Source organism: Bubalus kerabau, chromosome 2 (genome assembly GCF_029407905.1).
Source record: "Bubalus kerabau isolate K-KA32 ecotype Philippines breed swamp buffalo chromosome 2, PCC_UOA_SB_1v2, whole genome shotgun sequence".
Lineage (NCBI taxonomy): Eukaryota > Metazoa > Chordata > Mammalia > Artiodactyla > Bovidae > Bubalus > Bubalus kerabau.
Genome location: NC_073625.1, coordinates 192,235,999 through 192,259,809, shown reverse-complemented (window position 1 = coordinate 192,259,809; position 23,811 = coordinate 192,235,999). Strand labels below are relative to the sequence as shown.

Genomic DNA, 23,811 nt, shown 5'->3' with positions numbered 1-23,811 from the left:
TGCCATCAACTGTGGCTTCCTCATTCTCTCAGCTCTCAGCAACTAATTACAGGTTAATTGGCTGGCTTGATTTAGTTTCATCTCTCCATCTGCAGTAAAAAGTTTTATTTATGACTCCCGTTGTTTAAAAAAAAAAGGTTAGAAGCATAAGACAAGGGGACATGAAGGCCAGAAAGTCAAAGGGGACTGGGAGGGACGTTGCTTGACTTGCTTGGTGTTGTCAGCCTCTAAGCTCCTGGCTCGGCTTTCTCCCTGCTGGTCGGGAAGGGGCATCTGAGTTCTTCTCTTCTCCATAAGGCATCTGGGTCACAGCAGGATCACAGGAACTGCCCTTGGAAGTGTCCACGTTGGAAGCTAGAGATGCAGCCCTGGAGAGCTCAGGAAGCTTCCCAGGTGCCCTGGGGCAGCCAGTCTTGACATTGGTTGTGTTTTTCACTTGGAAAAATGCACCTCAAGGTTGCGTTTTTCACTTGAATTTCTGCTGCTGTTCTACAGACCCTCCTTTCTCACTCAAGGTTAGGGTGGTACTGGTAACTTCAGACTTACTTGTTGTCTTTAGTGATAATGATTCACCCATTAGTTTCTGTGAGCCTATTATTGTTACATGACTTCCAGGCTTCCTCATGAGAAAGTACCACGCGGGGGCTGATTGAGACCCACATTGCCATCACTGCAGAGCAGCTCCTTTGGTGGCTTCAGGCAGACTCGGGTGCCTGCCCCACAGCCAGGATATTCATGGGTACAGGACAGAGCGAGCCTTCAACCCCGTGTTCCCTGACACCCCCCATTTCTCAGGAAGATGGAGGAGCAGGACCTGCCCTCGGGTCTTCCAGGAGTAGACAGGCACTGAACCGCCCTGAAGGTGGCCAGAAGACATAAGAAAATGAGCGGAGCTTCAGTGGCCTATAGGATAATAGTGAGTGGTCCACCCTGTGTAATCTGAGTCCTAGGAAATGGGGAGGAAGGGCAGGAGGCAGGCAGCAAAATATTTAAGTAACTGTGGCTGAAATTTTCCCAGATATGATACGTATAAGCTCACATTCATGAAGCTCAACCAACATGTAGCAGGATAATCACAGACCAGAAAGCCCAAGCAAAACCCACTTCAAGGCTCATGATAATTGATGATGAAAACTAAGGATGAATATAGCTTAAAAGCAAGCAAAACAGGCAAGTTAGGCTTCCCTGGTATCTCAGTGGTAAAGAATCTACCTGCCAATGCAGGAGACACAGGTTTGATCCCTGATATAGGAAGATTCCACATGTCACAGAGCAACTAAGCCCGTGCACCACAACTATTGATCCTGTGCTCTAGAGTCCAGTTGATCCTGTGCTCTAGAGCCTGGAAGCTGCAACTGCTGAAGCCCATACTGTAGAGCCTGCAGGTCACACCCACCGAGCCCACATGCCCTAGAGCCCATGCTCCACAGTAAGAGAGGCCACTGCAATGAGAAGCTCGTGCACCGCTGCAACTAGAGAGTAGCCCTGGCTCACCACAACTAGAGAAAAGCCCAAAAAGCAACGAAGACCCAGCAGCGCCAAAAAATAAACCAGGCATTTTATGTATCAGCGAAGACAAGAATGAGAAATGACTTCTCAGGAGGAGAGCACAGTGAAATGACTTCTTCAAAATGTCAAAAGGAAAAAAAAAAAACAACCGTTAAATTCTGTATTCAAAGAAAATAGAAATGAAAGCAGAGTAGAACCTTTCCTGATGAACCAGCACTGAAGGAATTGTCCAGCAGCCTTGCCTTTGAGACGTGTTAGGTTGTTTGGTGCAGGAAAAAGATGCTGGATGGAAACTGATCTCCAGAGAGTGAAAAGCACCAGGTGGTGTGTGCTAAGGATAGAAGACCTCCCTGCTTTGTGTAAAAGATTTTTTCTTTAAAATTAACTTTTAAAATAAAAAACAATAATGGTGTTTTTGACATAAGGAGAAGTAAAACACATGGCAACAATACCAGGATGTTAAAGGTGGAGGGAGGTTCCCACCTGTATATGAAGTGGTTTATTGCTTAAAGGTAGACTGATGAGCAAAAGAAACCTGCTGTCAACCCTATAGTAAGCCACTAAAAAAGAAACAGGTACAGCTAGTCAACTAAGAAAGTAGGTAAAACAGCTCAAAAGAAGATGAAAAGAAGAAAAATAACAGATGGGGCAAATAGAAAACAAGATAATAGACTTGGAAACCCAACTCTTATGCACTGAACTGTGGCCCTCTCTGCTCATATGATAGGCTTCTCAGGTAGCACTAGTGGTAAAGAATCTGCCTGCCAGCGCAGAAGATAGGAGACTCTGGTTTGATCCCTGGGTCGGGAACATCCCCTGGAGTGGAAAATGGCACATCCCTTCAGTATCCTTGCCTGTAAGATTCCATGGGCACAGGAGTCTGGTGGGTTGCAGTCCATGGGGTTGCAGGAGTCGACACGACTAAGAGACTGGGCACAGTAGCATTCATATGATGCTGCACTTGGAGATGAGGCCTTTAGGAAGATAAGGTTAAATACGGTTGTAAGGGTGAGTCCCTGATTCAGAAGGACTGGTGTTCTTGAGAGAGAGATACTAAGAGCACACGCTGAGGAAAGACCGCATGGGGACCCAGGTGGGCAGTTGTCCGCATGCAATTGCCGTAGGAGCGTCCAGCCATGCTAATACCCTTGTCTTGGACCTCTAGCTTCCAGAACCCTGAGAAAATTAATTTCTGTTGTTTAAGTCACCCATACTGTGGTGTTTTGTTATGGCAGCCCCAAAACACTAGTAAGACATATACCACCAATTCAAATAATTGTACTAACTGTAAAGGCCTAAGCATTCTGGTTAAAAGGCAGGGATTGTCATGTTGGATGAAAAGCATGACACAGCTATATTGTCCATTAGAAATTTCTATTTTATTTTTATTTTTTGTAAAATTTATTTATTTAGCTTCATTGGGTCTTAGTTGTGGCATGCGGGATCTTTGTTGCTGCTGGCAGGCTCAATAGTTGCAGCCGTGGGCTCTCTAGTTTGTAGTGTGTGGGCTTAGTTGCTCTGTGGCATGTGAGATCTAAGTTCCCTAACCGGGATTGAACCCATGGCCACTGCATTGCAAGGTGGATTCTTAACCACTGAACCACCAGGGAAGTCTCCATAAGAAATTTTTAGTATAAAGATACAGGATAAAGGTGAAAGTTTAGAAAAAATGTGTAATGAAAATACAAATAAGAAAAAGTGCTATATTAGTATCAGTAGATTTCAGGAAAAGGAATAGTAACAGAAATAGAGACATTTACAAATGATAAAAATGTCAATTCAACAAGAAGGCTTAGCAATCTTATATGCACCTAATAATAGAGCTTCAAAGTACATGAAGCAAAAGCTGGTGGGACTACAGAGACAATTAGACAAATACACGATAGAAGTGGGAGATTGCAGTACTTGTCTCAGCAACTGTAGAAGAAACCTCCAACCAGCTTGAGTAACCGCATTTGTATAACAGCATTCTTTTCGGTGCTTATTCACTAAGATAGGCCATGTGCTGGGTCAGGAGACAAGTGTCAAGAAATTCAAAAGGATTGAAACTGCACAGAGTGTACTGTGACTGCTGTGGAGTTAAGTTAGACATCAGTAATAAAAAGCCTTAGAAAATCCCAAATATATGGAAATGAAACAATATGCTTCTAAATCATCTATAGGTAGGCTTTCCTAGTGGTTCAGTGGTTAAGAATCCACCTTGCAATGCAGGGGACACGGGTTCGATCCCTGGTCTGGGAAGATCCCACATGCCACTGGGCAGCAGCTTGAGTGCCACAGCTTCTGAAGCCTGTGCGCCTAGAGCTGGTGCTCTACATCAGGAGAAGCCACCTCAGTGAGAAGCCCAGACACTGCAATGAACAGAGTAGCCCCCAACTAGAGAGCTCTTGTGTAGCATCAAAGACCCAGCACAGCCAAAAATAAAGACATTAAAAAAATAAATCATCTATAATTAAAAGCCTTTGACTGTGGATCACAATAAACTGTGGAAAATTCTGAAAGAGATGGGAATACCAGACCACCTGATGTGCCTCTTGAGAAATGTGTATGCAGGTCAGGAAGCAACAGTTAGAACTGGACATGGAACAACAGACTGGTTCCAAATAGGAAAAGGAGTATGTCAAGGCTGTGTATTGTCACCCTGCTTATTTAACTTATATGCAGAGTACATCATGAGAAACGCTAGACTGGAAGAAACACAAGCTGGAATCAAGATTGCCGGGAGAAGTATCAATAACCTCAGATATGCAGATGACACCACCCTTATGGCAGAAAGTGAAGAGGAACTAAAAAGCCTCTTGAGGAAAGTGGAAGTGGAGAGTGAAAAAGTTGGCTTAAAGCTCAACATTCAGAAAACGAAGATCATGGCATCCGGTCCCATCACTTCATGGGAAATAGATAGGGAAACAGTGGAAACAATGTCAGACTTTATTTTGGGGGGCTCCAAAATCACTGCAGATGGTGACTGCAGCCATGAAATTAAAAGACGCTTACTCCTTGGAAGAAAAGTTATGACCAACCTAGATAGCATATTCAAAAGCAGAGACATTACTTTGCCAACAAAGGTCCGTCTAGTCAAGGCTATGGTTTTTCCTGTGGTCATGTATGGATGTGAGAGTTGGACTGTGAAGAAGGCTGAGCACTGAACAATTGATGTTTTTGAAGTGTGGTGTTGGAGAAGACTCTTGAGAGTCCCTTGGACTGCACGGAGATCCAACCAGTCCATTCTGAAGGAGATCAGCCCTGGGATTTCTTTGGAAGGAATGATGCTAAAGCTGAAACTCCAGTACTTTGGCCACCTCATGCGAAGAGTTGATTCATAGGAAAAGACTCTGATGCTGGGAGGGATTGGGGGCAAGAGGAGAAGGGGATGACAGAGGATGAGATGGTTGGATGGCATCACTGACTCGATGGACATGAGTCTGAGTGAACTCTGGGAGTTGGTGATGGACAGGGAGGCCTGGCGTGCTGCAATTCATGGGGTTGCAAAGAGTCGGACACGACTGAGCGACTGAACTGAACTGATAATTAAAAGCACAAGGGGAATTAGAAAATATTTCAAACCGAACAAAAATAAAAACATAACATCAAAATTTGTGGGTTGTCACTAATGCAGTGTTTAGAGAAATATTTACAGGCTTACATGTTTAGTGCTGAAAATTAGGTTTCCATCTTGCTGCTGCTGCTGCTAAGTTGCTTCAGTCGTGTCCGACTCTGTGCGACCCCATAGACGGCAGCCCAGCAGGTTCCCCCGTCCCTGGGATTCTCCAGCCAAGAACACTGGAGTGGGTTGCCATTTCCTTCTCCAATGCAGGAAAGTGAAAAGTGAAAGTGAAGTCGCTCAGTCGTGTCCGACTCTTGGCGACCCCAGGGACTGCAGCCCACCAGGCTCCTCCATCCATGGGATTTTCCAGGCAAGAGTACTGAAATGGGGTGCCATTGCCTTCTCCAAGGTTTCCATCTTAAGAATCTTAAAACTAAAGTAAGTAGAAGGAAGGGAATACTGGACAGAAGAGTAGATGTCAGATGCTGCAGAAAACATACAAGAAGATTGATGAAACCAAAAGGTGATGCTTTGAGAAAAGTTAACAGGCCTCTAGCCTGACCAAGTTAAGAACTTGTATTGAGAATGCAAATGGTACATCAGTACAGATACTGCAGAAGCAAGCCTGCACCCTTCTCCCTGGCTCACGTCGGTCCCACACTCTGCTTCCTGTACATGCTCCTGCAAAACCCACGGGCACTGTTGCTGCACTTTTACATTTGGCTTTTCTGCCTTGGCTGTACCTATTTGTGCTCAGAGGTGTGAGGCTTCAGAGAGGGTAGCAAGGAAATATGAACTGTGTGATGCCTGTATTCCACAGTGTAGATGATGTGGACAAATTCCTCAGAAGCCACAACTGTTGTCTAGATGGGAATGAGAAGAAGTGGAAACGTTAAGTGACTTTATTGATACTTAAAAAATTACATCAGAAACTTTCCCGGAAGAAAACTCTAGGCTCTCATGGCCTTGCTGGTGAATTTATCAAACATTTAAGAGAGAAATAGCAATCTAACACAGCATACAGAAAAGAGAGGAGGGAACCCTTTGCAACTCCTTGTATAAGATCAATATGACCTTGATAGTAAACAGGACATTACAAAAAAAGGAGATACAGATCAATTTCCCTCATGAAATATAGAAAATACTTAAAATATTAGCAAGCTGAATGTGATGTGTTAGAAGGGAATTGCATCATGACCAGGAAACTGGCAGGATGTCCCCAGGTCTATGGCTGAGAGGGTTTTCTTGGGGGTGGGAAAGAAAATGGCATTTTAAATGTGAGGGGAGGGGCCAGCAGAGTGGAGCTACTCATTCCCCCCTGCCTGATTCTCGAATCTGGTAGGGCACTGCCTCTAGCCTTCCTCAGTGGGCGCCGTCTGTGTTTCCACTGTCCCATCTGCTCTGTCTCAGGATAAGAGGGATGGTTGGGATTTAGTCTCATTTCTCTGCAAGCCCCACCCAGGGCTCTGTCTTCCTGTGGTGACTTTGTACTAAGTTATTAGTCTGGGGGGAGTCGAAGCTGTGTTCTGCTGGGGGCTCCTCCCACCCCACCCCAGCCCTCGCTGCCAGGGGGAGCCCTAGACGACAGCAGGAGGGGAGAGAGGACTCGATGTTCCTGTTGGGGCTCATGTCCTCAGGAGGAGCAGACCTCTCTGCTGCCCGTGGGGCCAGGAAACTGCTGACTTGGTGTGCCTCCCAGGTAGATAGTTGGGGGGCGGGGCTCACGGAGGTCACACTGCTTGAGGACTGGAACCTGGGCAGGACTCTGCGTGGGGTTGTCTAGACGGCCCTGTGCCCTGGCTGGGGGTCCTCAGGTCCGATAGTCAGTGTCCCAGATGCTCAGTGCTGGCATTTAGTGTGGGGATGTGGACGTGCTGCCAGGACCCTGAGCACCAGGAGAGTGCAGTCAGCAGGTGACCTCCAACTGCCAGCCCCTGAGAGCCCACCAGAGTTCCATGGGCTGTGGGGGCCGTTGAGGGGCACTCCCCGGCCTGTCTCCCTTGTGCCCATGGCCTCCTCTTCCTCAGGCGTGCATCCTGGGGGTATGTCATCCACGTCTGCAGGTCAGACAGCCCCAGCTCTGGGCCAGCCTGCATGCCTCCAGGACCCTGCAGGTGGCCTGCAGTTGGGGGGTGGCAGGGGAGGGGGTCCTTGAGTCACTCAATGAAGGCAGAGCTCCCCTCCCCCAGGCCTGCAGATACTCCTGCAGGCCAGATTTCTGGCTGTTCCTGGAACATTCCGGCCTCGGCCTGTGCTGTTCCCTTGCTGGGGACCCCACCCCGTGAGGTGCCCCATCCCCACCTCCTGTCCCCGCCCCTCTGCTCACTGTGGCCAAGACACTGCCGCTTTAAGGGCGACATCACAAGGCTGCGGAAGGCCGGTGGAACTCGGGGCTCTTGGCGTTTCTGGAGCACCCGCGGGCTCTGATTTTCCATCTCCATGGGGCCACGGGCCCACACGTGACAGAGAACTGGCCATGGCTGAGGGCAGCGAGCTGATGAACAGGCTCATGAGCGAGAACGCCGACCTCAAGAAGCAGGTGCGTCTCATGAAGGAGAACCAGATGCTGAAGCGGCTGCTGAGTGAGAGCTGCCAGGAGAGCTGTGGGCACGGGGGTCGTGACTTCCTCTTCCCCAAGGCGCCCGCCTATCCCGAGGCCTGCTCCCCGGGGAGCACAGGTGAGCCGGCTCTGGGAGATGGGTGGGCAGGCGGGTGACCCGCTTGGGCTAGTGGGGCTCCGTCCATGGTGGCCGTCGAGGTGCTGCCACAGAGGCTTAAAGCAGGTCCACTGAGGCCAGCCCAGGGGATGGCGGGCCAGGCCGTGCGACTCTGCTCTCCTGGGGGCTGGCCAGCCGGGCATGCTCAGCCCTTAGCCAGGGCAGCTGTGCCCACCATACTGGCTGGCAGCTGCACCAAGAGAGGCAAGGACCCTGTCTAGGAGAGAGATCTGTGGGTCACAGACAGGAAGCAAGCACGGCATGGTCATCCACCTCACCCAGTGGGAGCCCCTTCAGAGGCCGAGACACTTTCTATGAAGGTAGCTGGCTCTGCTTGAAAGTTTTTGTACGTGGGAAGTGCGACTTAGGGTGTGGTTGGCACCGTGACCTTGGTCTGAGTGGCTGGGATGTGGACCATGGGTCCTGTGACCAGGTGAGTTCCATGTTCCCAGAGGTGATGATCACTCACTGCCCAGCAGAGCAGGTGGAGTTCGTACCCCAGCCCTTGCCCTGGCAATGGCCGTTCCCACCCTGGCAATGCCCACGCCCGCAGACCAGCTGTCTTCTCAGGATAAGTTGTTCGCCTGGAGTGAGTTGTTTTCCTCTGTTGAAGCTTATTTCAGAGCTGCTGCTGGTTCCCAGGGGGATGCTTGGCTGCTCTGGGACCCACTGTAGGTGTGGTCACCTCCTGCGCTGAGCAAGCAGACCCTGTGAGCAAGCATGTCCTGGGGTGTGAGGGTCCCTCATGGCATCTCTACACCTTCAGCCTCGGGGTGGGCCTTGAGGAGGGAGCTCAGACAAGCAGGGTCCTTATGTGGGGGGATGGCAGGTAGAGGGGGGAGCAGCTGGAGGAGCCTGGGGCCCTGTCCTCAGCTCTGCCTGTGACCAAGACACACAATGTCCCCAGGTGACCATGGGTAGAGGGGGGCCTGTCTCTCGGTGCTGTGTCCCTGACATGACAGCCTGCAGAGCATCCATGCTACCTCCTCAGCCTTCAAGGAATGCCTGCCTGGCAGTGGCTGCCTGAGGCACTTGTCCCCAAGGCCTTGTCTGCGCTGTGACCATTGCCAACAATCACGTGCCTCGGCCTGCTCTGTGGCCCTTTGTCCTAAGAATTGAGCTTTGCTGAAGCACAAGCTAGAATCAAGATTGCCAGGAGAAATATCAATAACCTCAGATTTGCAGATGACACCACCCTTATGGCAGAAAGTGAAGAGGAACTAAAAAGCCTTTTGATGAAAGTGAAAATGGAGAGTGAAAAAGTTGGCTTAAAGTTCAACATTCAGAAAACTAAGATCATGGCATCCGGTCCCATCACTTCATGGCAAATAGATGGGGAAACAGTGGAAACAATGACAGAATTTATTTTGGGGGGCTCCAAAATCACTGCAGATGGTGACTGTAGCCACGAAATTAAAAGATGGCTTGCTCCTTGGAAGAAAAGTTATGACCAACCTAGATAGCATATTCAAAAGCAGAGACATTACTTTGCCAACAAAGGTCCATCTAGTCAAAAAAAAATCTAGTCAAAGTTTTTCCAGTGGTCATGTATGGATGTGAGAGTTGGACTATAAAGAAAGCTGAGCGCCGAAGAATTGATGCTTTTGAACTGTGGTATTGGAGAAAACTCTTGAGAGTCCCTTGGACTGCAAGGAGATCCAACCAGTCCCTCCTAAAGGAAATCAGTCTTGGGAGTTCATTGGAAAGACTCATGTTGAAGCTGAAACTCTGATACTTTGTCCACATGATGCAAAGAGCTGACTCATTTGAAAAGACCCTGATGCTGGGAAAGATTGAGGGCAGGAGAAGGGGGCAACAGAGGATAAGATGGTTGGATGGCATCACTGACTCGATGGACATGAGGTTGAGTAAACTCTGGGAGTTGGTGAAGGACAGGGAGGCCTGGCGTGCTGCAGTCCATGGGGTCACAAGGAATTGGACACGACTGAGCGACTGAACTAAACCCTCATCCATCTGTGTGATCGGTGGACTGGCCAGGCTGGAAGGTGGGCATTGGGTGAGGTGCAGGCCCTTGCTCAGGCTGCACTGTTCCCCGTCAGGGTACAAGTCAGGCCGTCTCTGGGGCATGGCCAGCATCCCACCCATGGGCAAGCCCAGATCCTTCTGCATGCGAGTCTTAGGAGGAGCCCCAGCCCCTGGCCCGCCTGAGGCCTCGAGCCTCCAAAGAAAGGCCTTGGAGCCCCTGTTGCAGGTTGTGGGCTGATGGGCCCCCGCTATCTTCAGAGCCACCTCCATCCCCAGAGTGCAACCTTGGCCTCGGGGCTGGACTTGGAGAACTGGAAGGAGTTCTCCAGTGGAGCTCGAGGTTTCAGATGGACGGGAACTGTGCACAGCAACGGCTCGGTGTTTGCTTTAGAAACTGGATGTGGTTTATCTATTAATTTTGGCTGCAGGCCTCTCACTCCAGTGGCTTCTGTTGTTGTGGGGCACAGGCTCTCGGTGCACGGGCTCAGCGACTCTTGGGCTCTGGAGCACAGGCTTCAGTAGTTGTGGTGCACGGGCTTAGTTGCTCCGCGGCGTGGGATCTCTCTGGACCAGGGATGGAACTCGTGTCCCTGCATTGGCACTCGGATTCTTTGCCACCAGGCCACCAGGGAAGTTGCACAGGATGTGCTTTAAAAATCTGTCGTTCTCACTAAGCAAGATCACTTGGGGTGAGCGTGACTACTGCAGGCTCCTGGCCTCACTCCCAGCGGCAGCCGCTGTCCACGTCGACTCTGGCTTCTCTCTGAAGTTTTGGTGGCTGTTTGCATGTGTATCCCAGGATCCTCAGTTTATGTGGACAGGGTGGAGCCATTCTACACTGACTCCCCAGCCATCCATCTTCTGTCCTTGACCACTGGCCATCTCCTGGAGGGCTCGCTCACTGTTCCCTGTGGGTTCACCACCAGCCCTTAAGTCTGGTCCCCATGACAGGAGTGCTCCTCCATCTCCCAGCAGCCACGGGGCTTCACAGGTACCCCTGTGGCCTGCTGACAGGGGGCTGTCCAGGAATCCTTGGGTCAAAGGCCACGTGCAGCTCAAGTGTTGACATGGACACTGGGACCCTCTCCAAAGGCCTGCGGCCTCTCCACCTGCACCTTTCCCACAGCTGGTGCCACCTTCTGGGGCCACTTTGCACATGGTGCACATGTTCTGAGGGACAGGGTGGGGTGGGGGCCTTGGCCATCCCGGGCCCTCCCCTCCCAGGCCAGTTTCCTCCAGATCACCCTGGTGCCTGAGCCCCTGGCATCTCAGAGCCTCCACGGTTGCCTGGACTCCTTGTCCTGCGTGGAGTGTCCAGTGATTTTAAGTAGTTTCTGAGTGTTCTCTCTGCCTCTTCCCTTTACCATCACGAGACAGCTGCTTCTGTATTGTCATAAATACATTCTAAATAGCTGTGTCATATTCCAGAATCAGATGAACCAGAATTTATGAACTCTCCTTATGTTTGAAATGACAGTTCTTTTCTCTTACCCTGAAGTAAGCGTTAGTTGCTCAGTCACGTCTGACTCTTGTGATCCCATGGACCATAACCCGTAAGGCTCCTCTGTCCATGGAATTCTCCAGGCAAGAATACTGGAGTGGGTTGTCATTTCCTTCTCCAACCCTGAAGTAAATACCACAGGAAAAGCATTTTCTATTCAGAGTTATTTCCTTAGGGTATGTTTCCCTAAAGGTAGAATCACTGGCTTGGAAGGCACGGTAATTACTTTCTCCTTTTCTTACATTTGCCCAGAGGGTGAGATCATCCCCTGCAGCTCTATTAAGCTGCTCTGACTCTGTTTCTTCAAGTCTCTTTAGCCATTTCTCACATATATCTTTCACATTAATTGGTTTATTCCTGGGGCACTTTATGTTACTTATTGCAGTCATGGATGGGATTTCTTTTTCCACTGTGTTTTCAGTTATCCCTGTTGGTGTGTTTTGGAAATCTGTTGATTTGTAAATATTTAGCCTATATCCAGGCCCCTTATGATATTTTGCTTACTTTATATTTTTATTTTTACTTTTGGCCACCAGGCATGCTGGTTCTTAGTTCCCCGATCAGGGGTTAAGCCCAGGCCCTGGGCTGTGAGAGCGTGGAGCCCTAACCACTAGATCACCAGAGTATTCACTATCCAGTCCCCTCCCTGAGCTATTTTGTTCTGCTAAGTTTTCCAGTTCTTTCTCCCATGTTTTCTGAGTTCTATAGCTGCTGTTACAGACTTTTAAATTGGGTTGGCAGCTCAGATGGGCTTCCCTGGTGGCTCAGTGGTAAAGAATCCACCTGCCAAGCAGGAGACAAGGGCTCAAGCCCTGGTTCAGGAAGATCCCTGGAAAAGGGAATGGCAACCCACTCCAATATTCTTGCCTGGAGAATTCCCACGGACAGAGGAGCCTGGCGGGCTACAGCCCATGGGGTCGCAAAGAGCTGGACACGTCTTAGCAACTGAACAACAATGGCAGCTCATACGCTCGTTTCTGTCTTTCTTCCTCACGAATCCCAGGACTTTTGGCCTTGACAGGCTCCACCGTCATCCTCTGGCAGTTGGTCGGCAATGGACGGCCCTGTCTGTCCAGGTACTGGGGGTTTGGGGGTGTAGGCTGGGTGCTGGGGAAAAGCCTTCTAGTCCTTATTTTTAAAGAACAACAACAACAAAATTGAAGAAAGGCTCATTTTGTTAAGATTTTATGACCTCACTTCTGTACTGGCCAAAGTGCCCTCGGCTGTGCCCCCACTGGCCTGTGGGGTCTTGTTCCACTGTGTTGTTGAGAGACTGCCGGTTCTAGGCCTGAGCTGTTTGCTGCGGCATGTGTTTGGCTGGGGCTTTGCTCAGGATCTCTGGACTCTGTTTTCTCTGATTCCTATGTGAATCTGGGCTGCAGTTTTCTTTCTGTGGGTTGTCTTTTCAGGGATTTGATATCAGAGTTGTGACAATTTATAAGCTTGATAATCAAGCATCGTTTAATTTTTTCAGTGTTCCAGCCTCATCCATATGATGCAGGGGTTGTGAATTGTTTGGGGACTTGAAAGAACTCATCCACCAACCACTCAGGCCTTCAGCCCTTTGCTCATAATTCTATAACTTCAAGGTTTTTCTTTTTTGCTTATTAATCTGTGCAGGTTTTCTACTTCTTATTGAGTCATTGAAAATAGCTTCCCAAGTGATATCTCCTTTATTAAAGTTTTCAAGTAATATTCAGTTGGATATAATCTTTTATAATTTAAACATTGTCTTCCTGGTCATTCTTATCTGGCTTTTCTCATTTTCAATTTTATTCTTTTGTTTTCTGTTTCTCTAAAGTAGCTTTCCACAGTTTCACTATCTTATTGGACTTTTCGTAGAACTATTTCAAGCTTATTTCTGCTGCTATTTTTATTATTCTCTAACTTGTGCTTTCTTCAAGAGTTCATTCCTATATGAATGTTTAATTTTTTGATGATGTTTTAGAAGTCATTAAAGAATTTAAGTTGCTGATTTCACTTTGCTGCTGCTGCTAAGTCGCTTCAGTCGTGTCCGACTCTGTGTGACCCCATAGACGGAAGCCCACCACATTCCCCCGTACCTGGGATTCTCCAGGCAAGAACACTGGAGTGGGTTGCCCTTTCCTTCTCCAATGCAGGAAAGTGAAAAGTGAAAGTGAAGTTGCTCAGTCATGTCCGACTCTTAGCGACCCCATGGATGGCAGCCCACCAGGCTCCTCCGTCCATGGGATTTTCCAGGCAAGAGTACTGGAGTGGGGAGCCATTGCCTTCTCCAGTTTCACTTTAGATACAGTTTTAAATGTACTGATGTCAATATACCTAGTGTTCTGATTTTCATTATTTCTCAATAATCATTTTTCCTATTTTTATTTTCTCTTTAATCTTATCATTACTAAAGATAATTTTTTTTCCTAATATGTATATATTTTTTGGTCTTAGCTGTGGCACTTGGGCTTTCTAGTTGTGGAGTGGACTGAGTTGTTCTGCAGTATGTGGGATCTTAGTTCACTGACTAGGGATTGAACCCACAGCCCTTGCATTGCAAGGTGAGTTCTTAACCACTGGACCACTGGGGAAGTCCTGAGAATTCTTTTAATTATGAGGAGATGGGGTTTTCTATTGACTCTGATTCATTTATAGTTTTATTATAATGTGGCTTGAAAGTTTTGACTGAGGATTAAAAAAATTGTTTTATGTTTAACAGAACTTTTTTAAGGCTTGGGAATAACAGGAGGGAATTTCAATTCACTAAATAGAAACTAAAAGTGAAGTGCAAACACACCTGACCACACAACAATCCCTTTAAAATTAGGTCACAGATATGGCTCTTCCCCAAGCCCATGAGTAGAGTTTTCCCAGCCCCTGCCCATGGCTGGGATGGCCTACCTCCCCTGGGAATATGTGAGTCCTGAGCAAAGGGGACCAGGCTCCTGGGACTCAGCCAGAGGAAGCACTGGGGGCCCTTGCTGCCTCACTGCTGTGACTTCCTGACAGTTCCTGCACCGTGTGTCTGGCAGGGGACATACATGAGGGACACCGATCACCGCTCTGCTTTACAAGGAATCCTGGAAACAGTCCCATGTGCAGCAGTGGGGATGGATGAAAAAAATCCATGTGTGTCTGTGCATGTATGTGCAGATGTGTGCCCATGTATGCATGTGTCCCAGGAAATGGTTAAGTGAACCATAGAGCTACCCAATGACACATTCATCATGGATAACTCTCAAAAAAAGAAGTTTCATAATAAAAGGTGCTGGATGATACCATTTATATAGAATTTAAGATGCACATATAAGTCACTGTCACAGTGTGTGGACACACAGTGGGAGTGCTGGAGGCCACACGTGTGCTGTGCCTCCGGACCTGGGGCTGCTGGTGTCCTGGGATCCATTGCCTCCTCCAGAGGGGAAGTGGGGGCAGGTGTCAGAGCTGGGGGCAGGATCTCTGCAAGACGTGGGTGCTCCTGGAGCCTCCGCCTCACAGCTTGTTCCTCCCTCCCGGCCCCAGTTCCAGACTTTGGAAGGTTCACCAGTGGCCCTGATGCACCCTCCCAGCTGCAGGGGTCCTCCCTGGAAGACCTGCTGTGCTCACATGCCCCCCTCTCCAGCGAGGACGACGCCTCCCCAGGCTGTGTGACGTCCTCCCAGGTGCCCTTCAAGGCTTTCCTCAGCTCCCCGGAACTGCGTATCCCCCGAGGCTCCGATCGAAAGCTGTCTCCACTCCTGAGCCCCTTGCAGGACCCGCTGGTGGAGAAGACCCTGCTGGAGACCCGGGACGTGGGCCGGCCCAAAAAGGTGTGCTTCTCAGAGAGCAGCCTGCCCTCCGGGGACCGAACCAGGAGGAGCTACTACCTGAACGGTGAGGAGGGTGAGGAGCAGGCAGGAGTGGGGGGTTGGCTGCTAGGGAGGGTGGTCAGGGCCCAGCTTCTGCATCCAGCCAGCAGCCGGAGGAGGAGAGTGTGCCCATGCTCCTGGGGTCTGGGGCCCTGTCTGTACACATCTTTTGACCATTTAAATAAGTGAGTAGCTTATCTTCTTATGATTGAGTTGTGTATTCTGGATACCAGACTTTTTTGGTACATGTTTTGCAGATACGATCCATGAAGGGGGGGGTGGTGTCCTTCCCTCCTCTAGTGGACTACATTCTGTCAGAACTTTTCACTATGACCCACCCATCTTGGGTGGCCCTGCAAGGCATGGCTCATAGCTTCATTGAGTTATGCAGGCCTCTTTGCCATGACAAGGCTGTGATTCCACTTCATTGACTACACTAAAGCCTTTGACTATGTGGATCACAATAAACTGTGGAAAATTCTGGAAAGTAAACTGTGGAGATGGGAATACCAGACCACCTTACCTGTCTCCTGAGAAACCTGAATGCAGGACAAGAAGCAACAGTTAGAGGTGGACGTGGAACAACTGACTGGTTCAAAATTGGGAAAGGATTATGTCCAGGCTGTATATTGTCACCCTGCTAATTTAACTTATATGCAGAGTTCAGTTCAGTTCAGCTCAGTTGCTCAGTCCGACTCTTTGGGACCCCATGGACTGCAGCACACCAGGCTTCCCTGTCCATTACCAACTCCTGGAGCTTGCTCAAACTCATGTCAGTTGAGTCAGTGATGCCATCCAACCATCTCATCCTCTGTTTTCCCCTTCTCCTTCTGCCTTCAATCTTTCCCAGCATCTGGGTCTTTTCCAACCAGTCAGTTCTTCTCATCAAGTGGCCAAGTTCTTTCTCATCAAGTGAAGTTTCAGCATCACTCCTTCCAATGAATATTCAGGACTGATTTCCTTTAGGATTGAATGGTTTGATCTCTTTGCAGTCCAAGGGACACTCAAGAATCTTCTCCAATACCACAGTTCAAAAGCATTAATTTTTCAATGCTCAGTTTTCTTTATGGTCCAGCTCTCACATCCATAACATGACTACTGGAAAGATCATAGGTTTGACTAGACAGATCTTTGTCAGCAAAGTAATGTCTCTGCTTTTTAATATGCTGTCTACGTTGGTCATAGCTTTTCTTCCAAAGAGTGAGTGTCTTTTAATTCAATGGCTGTAGTCACCATCTACAGTGATTTTGGAGCCCAAGAAAATAAAGTCTGACATGTTTCCACTGTTTCCCCATCTATTTGCCACGAAGTGATGGGACCAGATGCCATGATCTTAGTTTTCTGAATGTTGAGCTTTAAGCTAACTTTTTCACTCTCCTCTTTCATTTTCATCAAGAGGCTTTTTAGTTCCTCTTCACTTTCTGCCATAAGGGTGGTGTCATCTGCATATCTGAGGTTATTGATATTTCTTCCAGAAATCTTGATTCCAGCTTGTGCTTCTTCCAGCCCAGCATTTCTCATGATGTACTCTGCATATAAGTTAAATAAGCAGGGTGACAATATACGGCCTTGACGTACTCCTTTTCCTATTTGGAACCAGTCTGTTGTTCCATGTCCAGTTCTAACTGTTGCTTCCTGACCTGCATACAGATTTCTCAAGAGGCAGGTCAGGTGGTCTGGTATTCCCATCTCTTGAAGAATTTTCCACAGTTTATTGTGATCCGCACAGTCAAAGGCTTTGGCATAGTCATCCAGGCTTTGCAAAATGAATATCTATTTGCAAAATGGTTCACTGAATATTTTAAGCCAACTATTGAGACGTACTGCTCAGGAAAAAGATACCTTTCAAAATATTCCTGCTCATAGATGACGCACCTAGTCACCCAAGGTCTCTGATGCAGATGGACAAGGAAATTAAAGTTGTTTACATGCTGCTAAGGCACATCCATTCTGCCCATGTATCAAGGAGTAAATTTGACTTTCAAGTCTTATTACTGAAGAAATATACTTCATAGGGGCTTCCCTGGTGGCTCAAACGGTAAAGAATCTGCCTGCAATGTGGGATACCTGGCTTCAATCCCTGGATTGGGAAGATGCCCTGGAAGGGGGCATGGCAACCCACTCCAGTATTCTTGCCTGGAGAATTCCATGGACAGGGGAACCTGGCAGGCAACAGTCCGTGGGGTCACAAAGAGCTGGACACGACTGAGTCACTGACCACAGCACAGCACATACTTCATAAGGCCATAGCTGCCATAGATAGTAGTCCCACTGAGGGCTCTGAAACTTTCTGGAAAGGATTCACCATTCTAGACGCCACTAAGAACATTCATGATTCACAGGAAGATGTCAGAATATGGACATTAACAGGAGTCTGGGAGAAGTTGATTCCAGCCCTCATGGATGACTTGGAGGGATTCAAGACTGCACTGCGGGGTGTGGCTGCACATGTGGTGGGAACAGCAAGAGAACTGTAATTAGAAGAGGAGCCTGAGGTGTTACTGAGCTGCTGCCGTTGCAGATAAAGCCTTCACACAGGAGGAGTTGCTTCCTATGGGTGAGCTAAGAAAGTGGTTTCTTGAGGTGGAATCTACTCCTGGTGAAGATGCTGAAACGACAACAAAGATTTAGAACAGTATGCAAACTTAGTTGAGAAAACAGTGGCAGGGTTTGAGAGGGGTTAACTTTAATTTTGAAAGAAGTTCTATCCTGGGTAAAATGCTCTGAAATAGCATTTCGTGCTACATAGAAATTATTCCTGAAAGGGAGAGTCAATCAATATGGCAAACATCATTGTTACCTTTTTAAAGAAATTGCCACACCAACCCCAACTTTCAGTAACCACTGCCTCATCTGTCAGAATCTGTCAATACTGAGGCAGGACCCTCCACCAGCAAAAAGGTTATATCTCACTGAAGTCTTAGAGGATGGTTAACATTTTTTAACAATGAAGTATTTAAAAATTAAGTTATGTACATTTTTTTGGACATAATGCTTTGCACATTATAGACTACACTGCAGTGTAAACCTAACTTTCATGTGCACTGAGAAACTGAACAATTCACATGACTTGCTGGTTTTTTTTTTTTTTTTTGGTTATCCTTTTTTTATTTTATTACTCGACTTGCTTTCATGTGGTATTCGCTTTATTGTGGTGGTCCGGAACTGAAACCAGCAATATGTCCAAGGTATGCCTGTATATCTCTCCATCTTTTTAGTTCTTTAAAAATACATTTCAGTAATATTTTATAGCTTCTATGTGCAGATCTTGCACATTTTTGTTGAATTTACCCTTTAGTATTTCATGTTTTTGATGCTATAATGAATAGTACTTTTTATCAATATGAATTTCTGATTATTTGTTTCTAATATATAGTAACACAATTGATTTTGTATATTTATCCCATGATGGTCAACTTGACTGGGCCATTAGGTGCCCAGATATTTGGTCAGACATTATTCAGGGTATGTCTATGAGAATGTTTTTAGATGAGTTTCATATTTAAGTCAATAGACTGAATAAAGCAGACTGGCCTCCTGAATGTGGGTAGGCCTCATACAATCAGTTGCAGGTCTGAGTGGGATAAAAAGGCTGACTCTCTCCCAAGTAAGAGAAAATTCCTCCTGCCTGACTGCCTTTGGATTGCAACTGGAATCTCAGCTCTTCTTGGGTCTCAAGCCTCCAGTCCTTTAAACTGGAGCCACACCATGGGTTCCCTTGTTTCTCAGACCTTGCACGCAGACAGGGGCTACATCATCAGCTCTTCTGAGCCTCCAGCTTACTGACTCACCATCGCAGATCTTGGGATGTGTCAATTTTCATAATTGCGAGAGCCAATTCCTTTTAATAAACACGCAGAGACACACACAGACACAGACACACACACACACACACAGGTTCTACTTCTATCTGTAAAATCTATGGTGATACCATCTCTCATTTCTGATAGTGGTAGTTTTTATCTTCCCCTTTTTCTGTAATTAATCTGGCTAGGGGTTTATCAATCTTACTGACTTTTTTCTTGGAGGAATAGCTTTTTGGTCAGATCTTGAAGGGCCCAGGTTGGACTAGAAATGCTCTCTAGATCCTCTCAGATCTAGAGGTTGCTCATTCCTTCCACCTAATTTATACTTTAGAGGAGGGGAGGCAGGGAGAGGGGCCGACTCCTGATGAGATAACTGTATTAATACAGAAGGGGGAGACTGTTTTCTGCTCCGCCATGGGCCCTGTTTTCCCTAACATGCTTCTCTGTGGTGTATCTGGTCCTCAGTTAGAATTCCTGGGTCACTTCTGCAGTGTTGCCAAGTGATTTTGGCAGGAGTGCACTGAACACTAGGGCTTCCCAGGTGGTTCGGTGGTAAAGAACCCGCCTGCCAGTGTAAAAGACATGGGTTTGATCCCTGGGTTGGGAAGATCCCCTGGAGAAGGAAATGGCAACCAACTCCAGTATTCTCGCCTGGGAAGTCCCATGGACAGAGGGGCCTGGCGGGCTATGGTCTATGGAGTCACAAAGAGCTGGACATGACAGCGACTAAACAAAAACAACACTGAAAACTACAAAACATTGAAAGAAATGAAAGAGACCTAAATAAATGTAAAAAGTCTTCCGGTCATGGCTTGAAAGACCTAATATTATCAAGGTGGCTGCTGCTGCTCCTGCTAAATCGCTCCAGTCGTGTCCGACTCTGTGCGACCCCATAGACGGCAGCCCACCAGGCTTCCCCGTCCCTGGGATTCTCCAGGCAAGAACACTGGAGTGGGTTGCCATTTCCTTCTCCAATGCATGAAAGTGAAAATGAAAGTAAAGTTGCTCAGTCGTGTCCGACTCTTAGCGACCCCATGGATGGCAGCCCACCAGGCTCCTCCATCCATGGGATTCTCCAGGCAAGAGTACTGGAGTGGGGTGCCATCAAGGTGGCAAACCTCCCCAAATCAATCTACAAATTTCAATGCAATCCCTATCAAAGTCCCACCTGACTTCTTGGCAGAAGTTGACATACTGATCCTCAGATTTGTATGGAGATGCATGGGACTCAGAATAAGCAAAACAGTCTTGAAAAAGGAGAATAAAATTGGAGGACTCACACTTCCCAATTTCAAAATTTACTCTAAAGGTACAGTAATCAGCAGCCTGGTACTGGTGTAAGCACAGGCATACAAGTCCATGGAATAGAGTCAAGAGTCAGAGATAAACCCATGCATTTACAAGTCTGATGTCTGGCAAGGGTCTCAAGACAATTCAATGGAGAGAGAAGAGTCTTTTCAACATGGTGCCAGGAAAGTGGATCTCCATATGCAAACAGCTGAAGCTGGACTTCATATCACATTTGAAAATTAACTCAAAATGCATCAGAGATGTTTAAAAGACCTAAAAGAGCTAAAACCATAAAACTGTTAGAAGAAAACATAGACATAAACCTTATGACCTTGGATTTGGCCACAGAGTCTCAGCTGTGACAGACCTGGACTGTGCTAAGTTCAACCTCATATTCCCTGCTCAGCACATGCATTGGCGCGGCCGAGGGAGCAGGAGGACATGTGCCCCCTCGCCTATCCCAGTGCCCACAGAGGAGGAGGAGCCACCCACGCCTGGCCTTGATAAGCATGTGTTGACTGCCATCCTGTTCCTGCCCAGAGTGACTAGTCAGGGTTCTGGGATGGGCGGCTATGTGGGCAGTCCCAGGACGGGGCTGAGGGAGGGAAAGCAGCTGCCCAAGGTCACAGGCAGGGTTGGTCCTGCAGTCCAGTGCGCACAGCTGCATAGAAGCCTTTGCGGAGGTCTCAGAGCAGCCCAGTGACTCCCCGGGCCACTGAGCCCTCCAGCAGGGTGGGGAGTCAGACCAACCTCTGTATGTGGTGGGGGTCCTGAGCCCTTGGTAGGCACAGCTGTGTGGGTAACAGGACCTGGGGCCAGCTCTCCATGGCAGAGCACCCAGCCTGTCTGTGCCCTACCTGCCTGCTGGACGGACCCTGTGGGGCTTCACCGTCCAGCGCTCTTGGGAGGGGTTTGGATCACGGTCGGGTTAGAAAGTTGCAGGGCTTTAGAAAAAGCTTTAGAAATGGGCCTGTTATGAAGTGTCTCCTGTAGGGAGGAGCAAAGTTCGGGATGCGTGGGGGCCTGTGCAAGTGCCTGCTCTCCCCGCAGAGTGCATCCTGGTCAGTGGGGGTGTGCCAGGCGCCGTGAGGCAGGCCCTTCCTCACTCCATGCTCCCTCAAAGTCAGGGGCACCTGGTGGTAATGGTCGTCAGCATGATCTTCAGAGAGCACAGTAGTTTTGAAAGGCAGAGGTGGGATCATGGCTGTCGGGTGGAAGACGTGCTGACATCAGAGGCTGCCGTGGGGAGGGGCAATTTGGAAGCAATTTTGGAGGGGAGGGTGGTTGATGTGCTGGGGTGATATTGGGGAAATAATTAGAATCTCCCGCGAACCCAGCAACCCTCAAGTCTTATTATGAAATAAGTATTAGACCAGCCTGCAATACACACAGGCTGCTGAGACAGAGCATCTCACTGTTTCACGTAGCTATGCAGGCTGGACCCACACGGGCTACATATGTGTTCTTGAGTTAACCAGGACCCTACCCTCAGGTGGGGACATGCCTAGCCCATTCCGAGTTCACCTAGTCATGGGGCTGAGAGCTCCGAGGGGCGTCACCCCAGACCAGGTGCTGAGCTGGTGCTGGTGACAAGGGGACCAGAAGCCAACCCTGGGCTGTGAAGCGTCCACCTCACTGAACTGGGGCAGGGCCTGGGATCGGGCTGCCAGGGAGCGGTGGAGAACAGGGAGAAGGGTGCCCCCTCCGGTCACCACTGGCCCCTGCAGGAAGGCCTTGCTGGGGTCCCCAGGCTTCACCTCAGACCCACAGTGGCAACATCTGGGTCAGCCCTCTCCCTGAAATGGACCCTGGAGCACAGGCAGGAGGAATGTGGGCAGCGCTGGACCCTCTGAACCCCCTGACCCTCCTACCCTCCCAGATACTGGCTGCCTGTCTCACCAGCCCCGCCCAACCCTGCCCCCCAGAGATCCAGAGCTTCACTGGCACGGAGAAGGACGGTCGCATTGTCGGGGAGATTGCCTTCCAGCTGGACCGGCGCATCCTGGCCTATGTCTTCCCAGGGGTGACCCGGCTCTACGGCTTCACTGTGTCCAACATCCCTGAGAAGATCAAACAGGTATGCCTCCCTGGCTGGGGGCCTTCCCCTGGCCGGGTCCCCGACCTGCCCTAGGACCCCCCCAGCCCAGGGTCCCATCCTTGCCGCAGGCCTGCTGTTGCCCAGCTCCCTGCCCCCCGCTCCCCCAAGGTCCCCTGGCTGCCAGTCCGCTGTAGTGCCCACACAGCTGTAGGCCTGGGCAAGGCTGAGTGGTGTCTGAGTGGGGAATCAATGAGCTGCCCCACAAGTCCCTTTGCTCTGTCCTGTCTTTCGTAGTCTGGGACAGCCTCAGGAGTGGCTTCGGGCAGGGAGCACTGTGACGCTCCGCCTGGCTGGCAAGGCACCTTTTCCTGGCACCGGGGGTGGAGCTCCCTTCTTTCCTGTCGGTCCCTGTGTGGGAGGGAAACTGGGAGCCAGCCTCTGGTGGGGGCCTGCCTCTGGGCCTCAGTGTCCCCACCGACACAGCTGTGCTGGAAGGGCGCCGGGATCTCGCCTCGGGCCTGCGCCTGGCCTCCCGTCCTCGCCTCCCCGTCCCCGCGGGTCCCTGGCCCCGCCGCCCACTCGCGCCTGTGCCCGCAGACGTCCATCAAGTCCCTGGACGGCTCGGTGGACGAGAAGAAGCTGCGGGAGCTAACGCACCGCTACCTGACGCTGACGGCGCGCCTGGAGAGGCTGGGCTACAACCGCGACGTGCACCCTGTGTTCAGCGAGTTCCTCATCAACACCTACGGCATTCTGAAGCAGCGGCCGGACCTGCGTGCCAACCCGCTGCACAGCAGCCCGGCCGCCCTGCGGAAGCTGGTCATCGACGTTGTGCCCCCCAAGTTTCTGGGCGACTCGCTGCTGCTGCTCAACTGCTTGTGCGAGCTCTCCAAGGAGGACAGCCGCCCGCTCTTCGCCTGGTGAACCCACGCCCCACGCCTCCCTGCAATAAAAGCGTGTTGCAACTGCGGGCGCCACGCTGCTCCTCGTCCGCTCCCAGGAGGGCGCGCCGAGGGCGCCAGGGCCGGGCTGGCCGCTGCCCGCGCTGTCCCGCCCCCCGGCCAGCGCGCACCCTGGCGCGCGCCCCGCCGCCCACACTTGGCGGTGAGCCCCGGTCTATTAAAGTCGTCTGTTTGCTGTTCCTCCTCTACCGCTGCTCTTTGAGGGCCTGTGGCGGGTCCCCGTGGGGGTCTCCCTGGAGGGCAGAGCCTGGGGCCAGGGTTCAGCCGCGGACAGGACAGCTGCAGAGTCCGCGGCAACGTGAAGACACAGCCCCTTGTTCAAAGCCAGGGACAGCAAGACAGCAGCAGAGCTTTAAAGCAGGTGCCCATGTGCAGCCGTGTGGGCGTCCCTGTTGGGAGTTTACCTGCGAGAGGATTCCCGGCAGCCGGAGCCCCTGGACGGGAGCCGGTGTGGGCTGGGCTCTTCCTGCCGGCTTCTGGACTCCGAGCCCTGGTCTCTTTGGCTGTGGGGTGGTCACAGAAACCATAATCGGGGCACTGACTGATGAGATCGCTTTCCCTGTAAATAGTGGAGCTTTCCAGGGTCCCCTCCTCAGGAGATATTTTTAGCACTTGCCAGCACTTTTAATGTCTCAAAACTGCC

The 23,811-nt window shown here is 49.7% G+C and overlaps 1 protein-coding gene across 1 annotated transcript; it reads left to right on the top strand.

Moving 5' to 3' along the window:
- Window positions 1-7,357: 7,357 nt before the first annotated feature.
- SPATC1L (spermatogenesis and centriole associated 1 like) lies at window positions 7,358-23,720 on the top strand. The gene is made up of 4 exons (XM_055570395.1): window positions 7,358-7,731; window positions 14,747-15,097; window positions 22,094-22,245; window positions 22,804-23,720. Exons 1-4 carry the CDS (start codon window positions 7,530-7,532, stop codon window positions 23,128-23,130), a joined length of 1,032 nt encoding a protein of 343 aa, XP_055426370.1. The 5' UTR covers window positions 7,358-7,529; the 3' UTR covers window positions 23,131-23,720.
- Window positions 23,721-23,811: the final 91 nt, after the last annotated feature.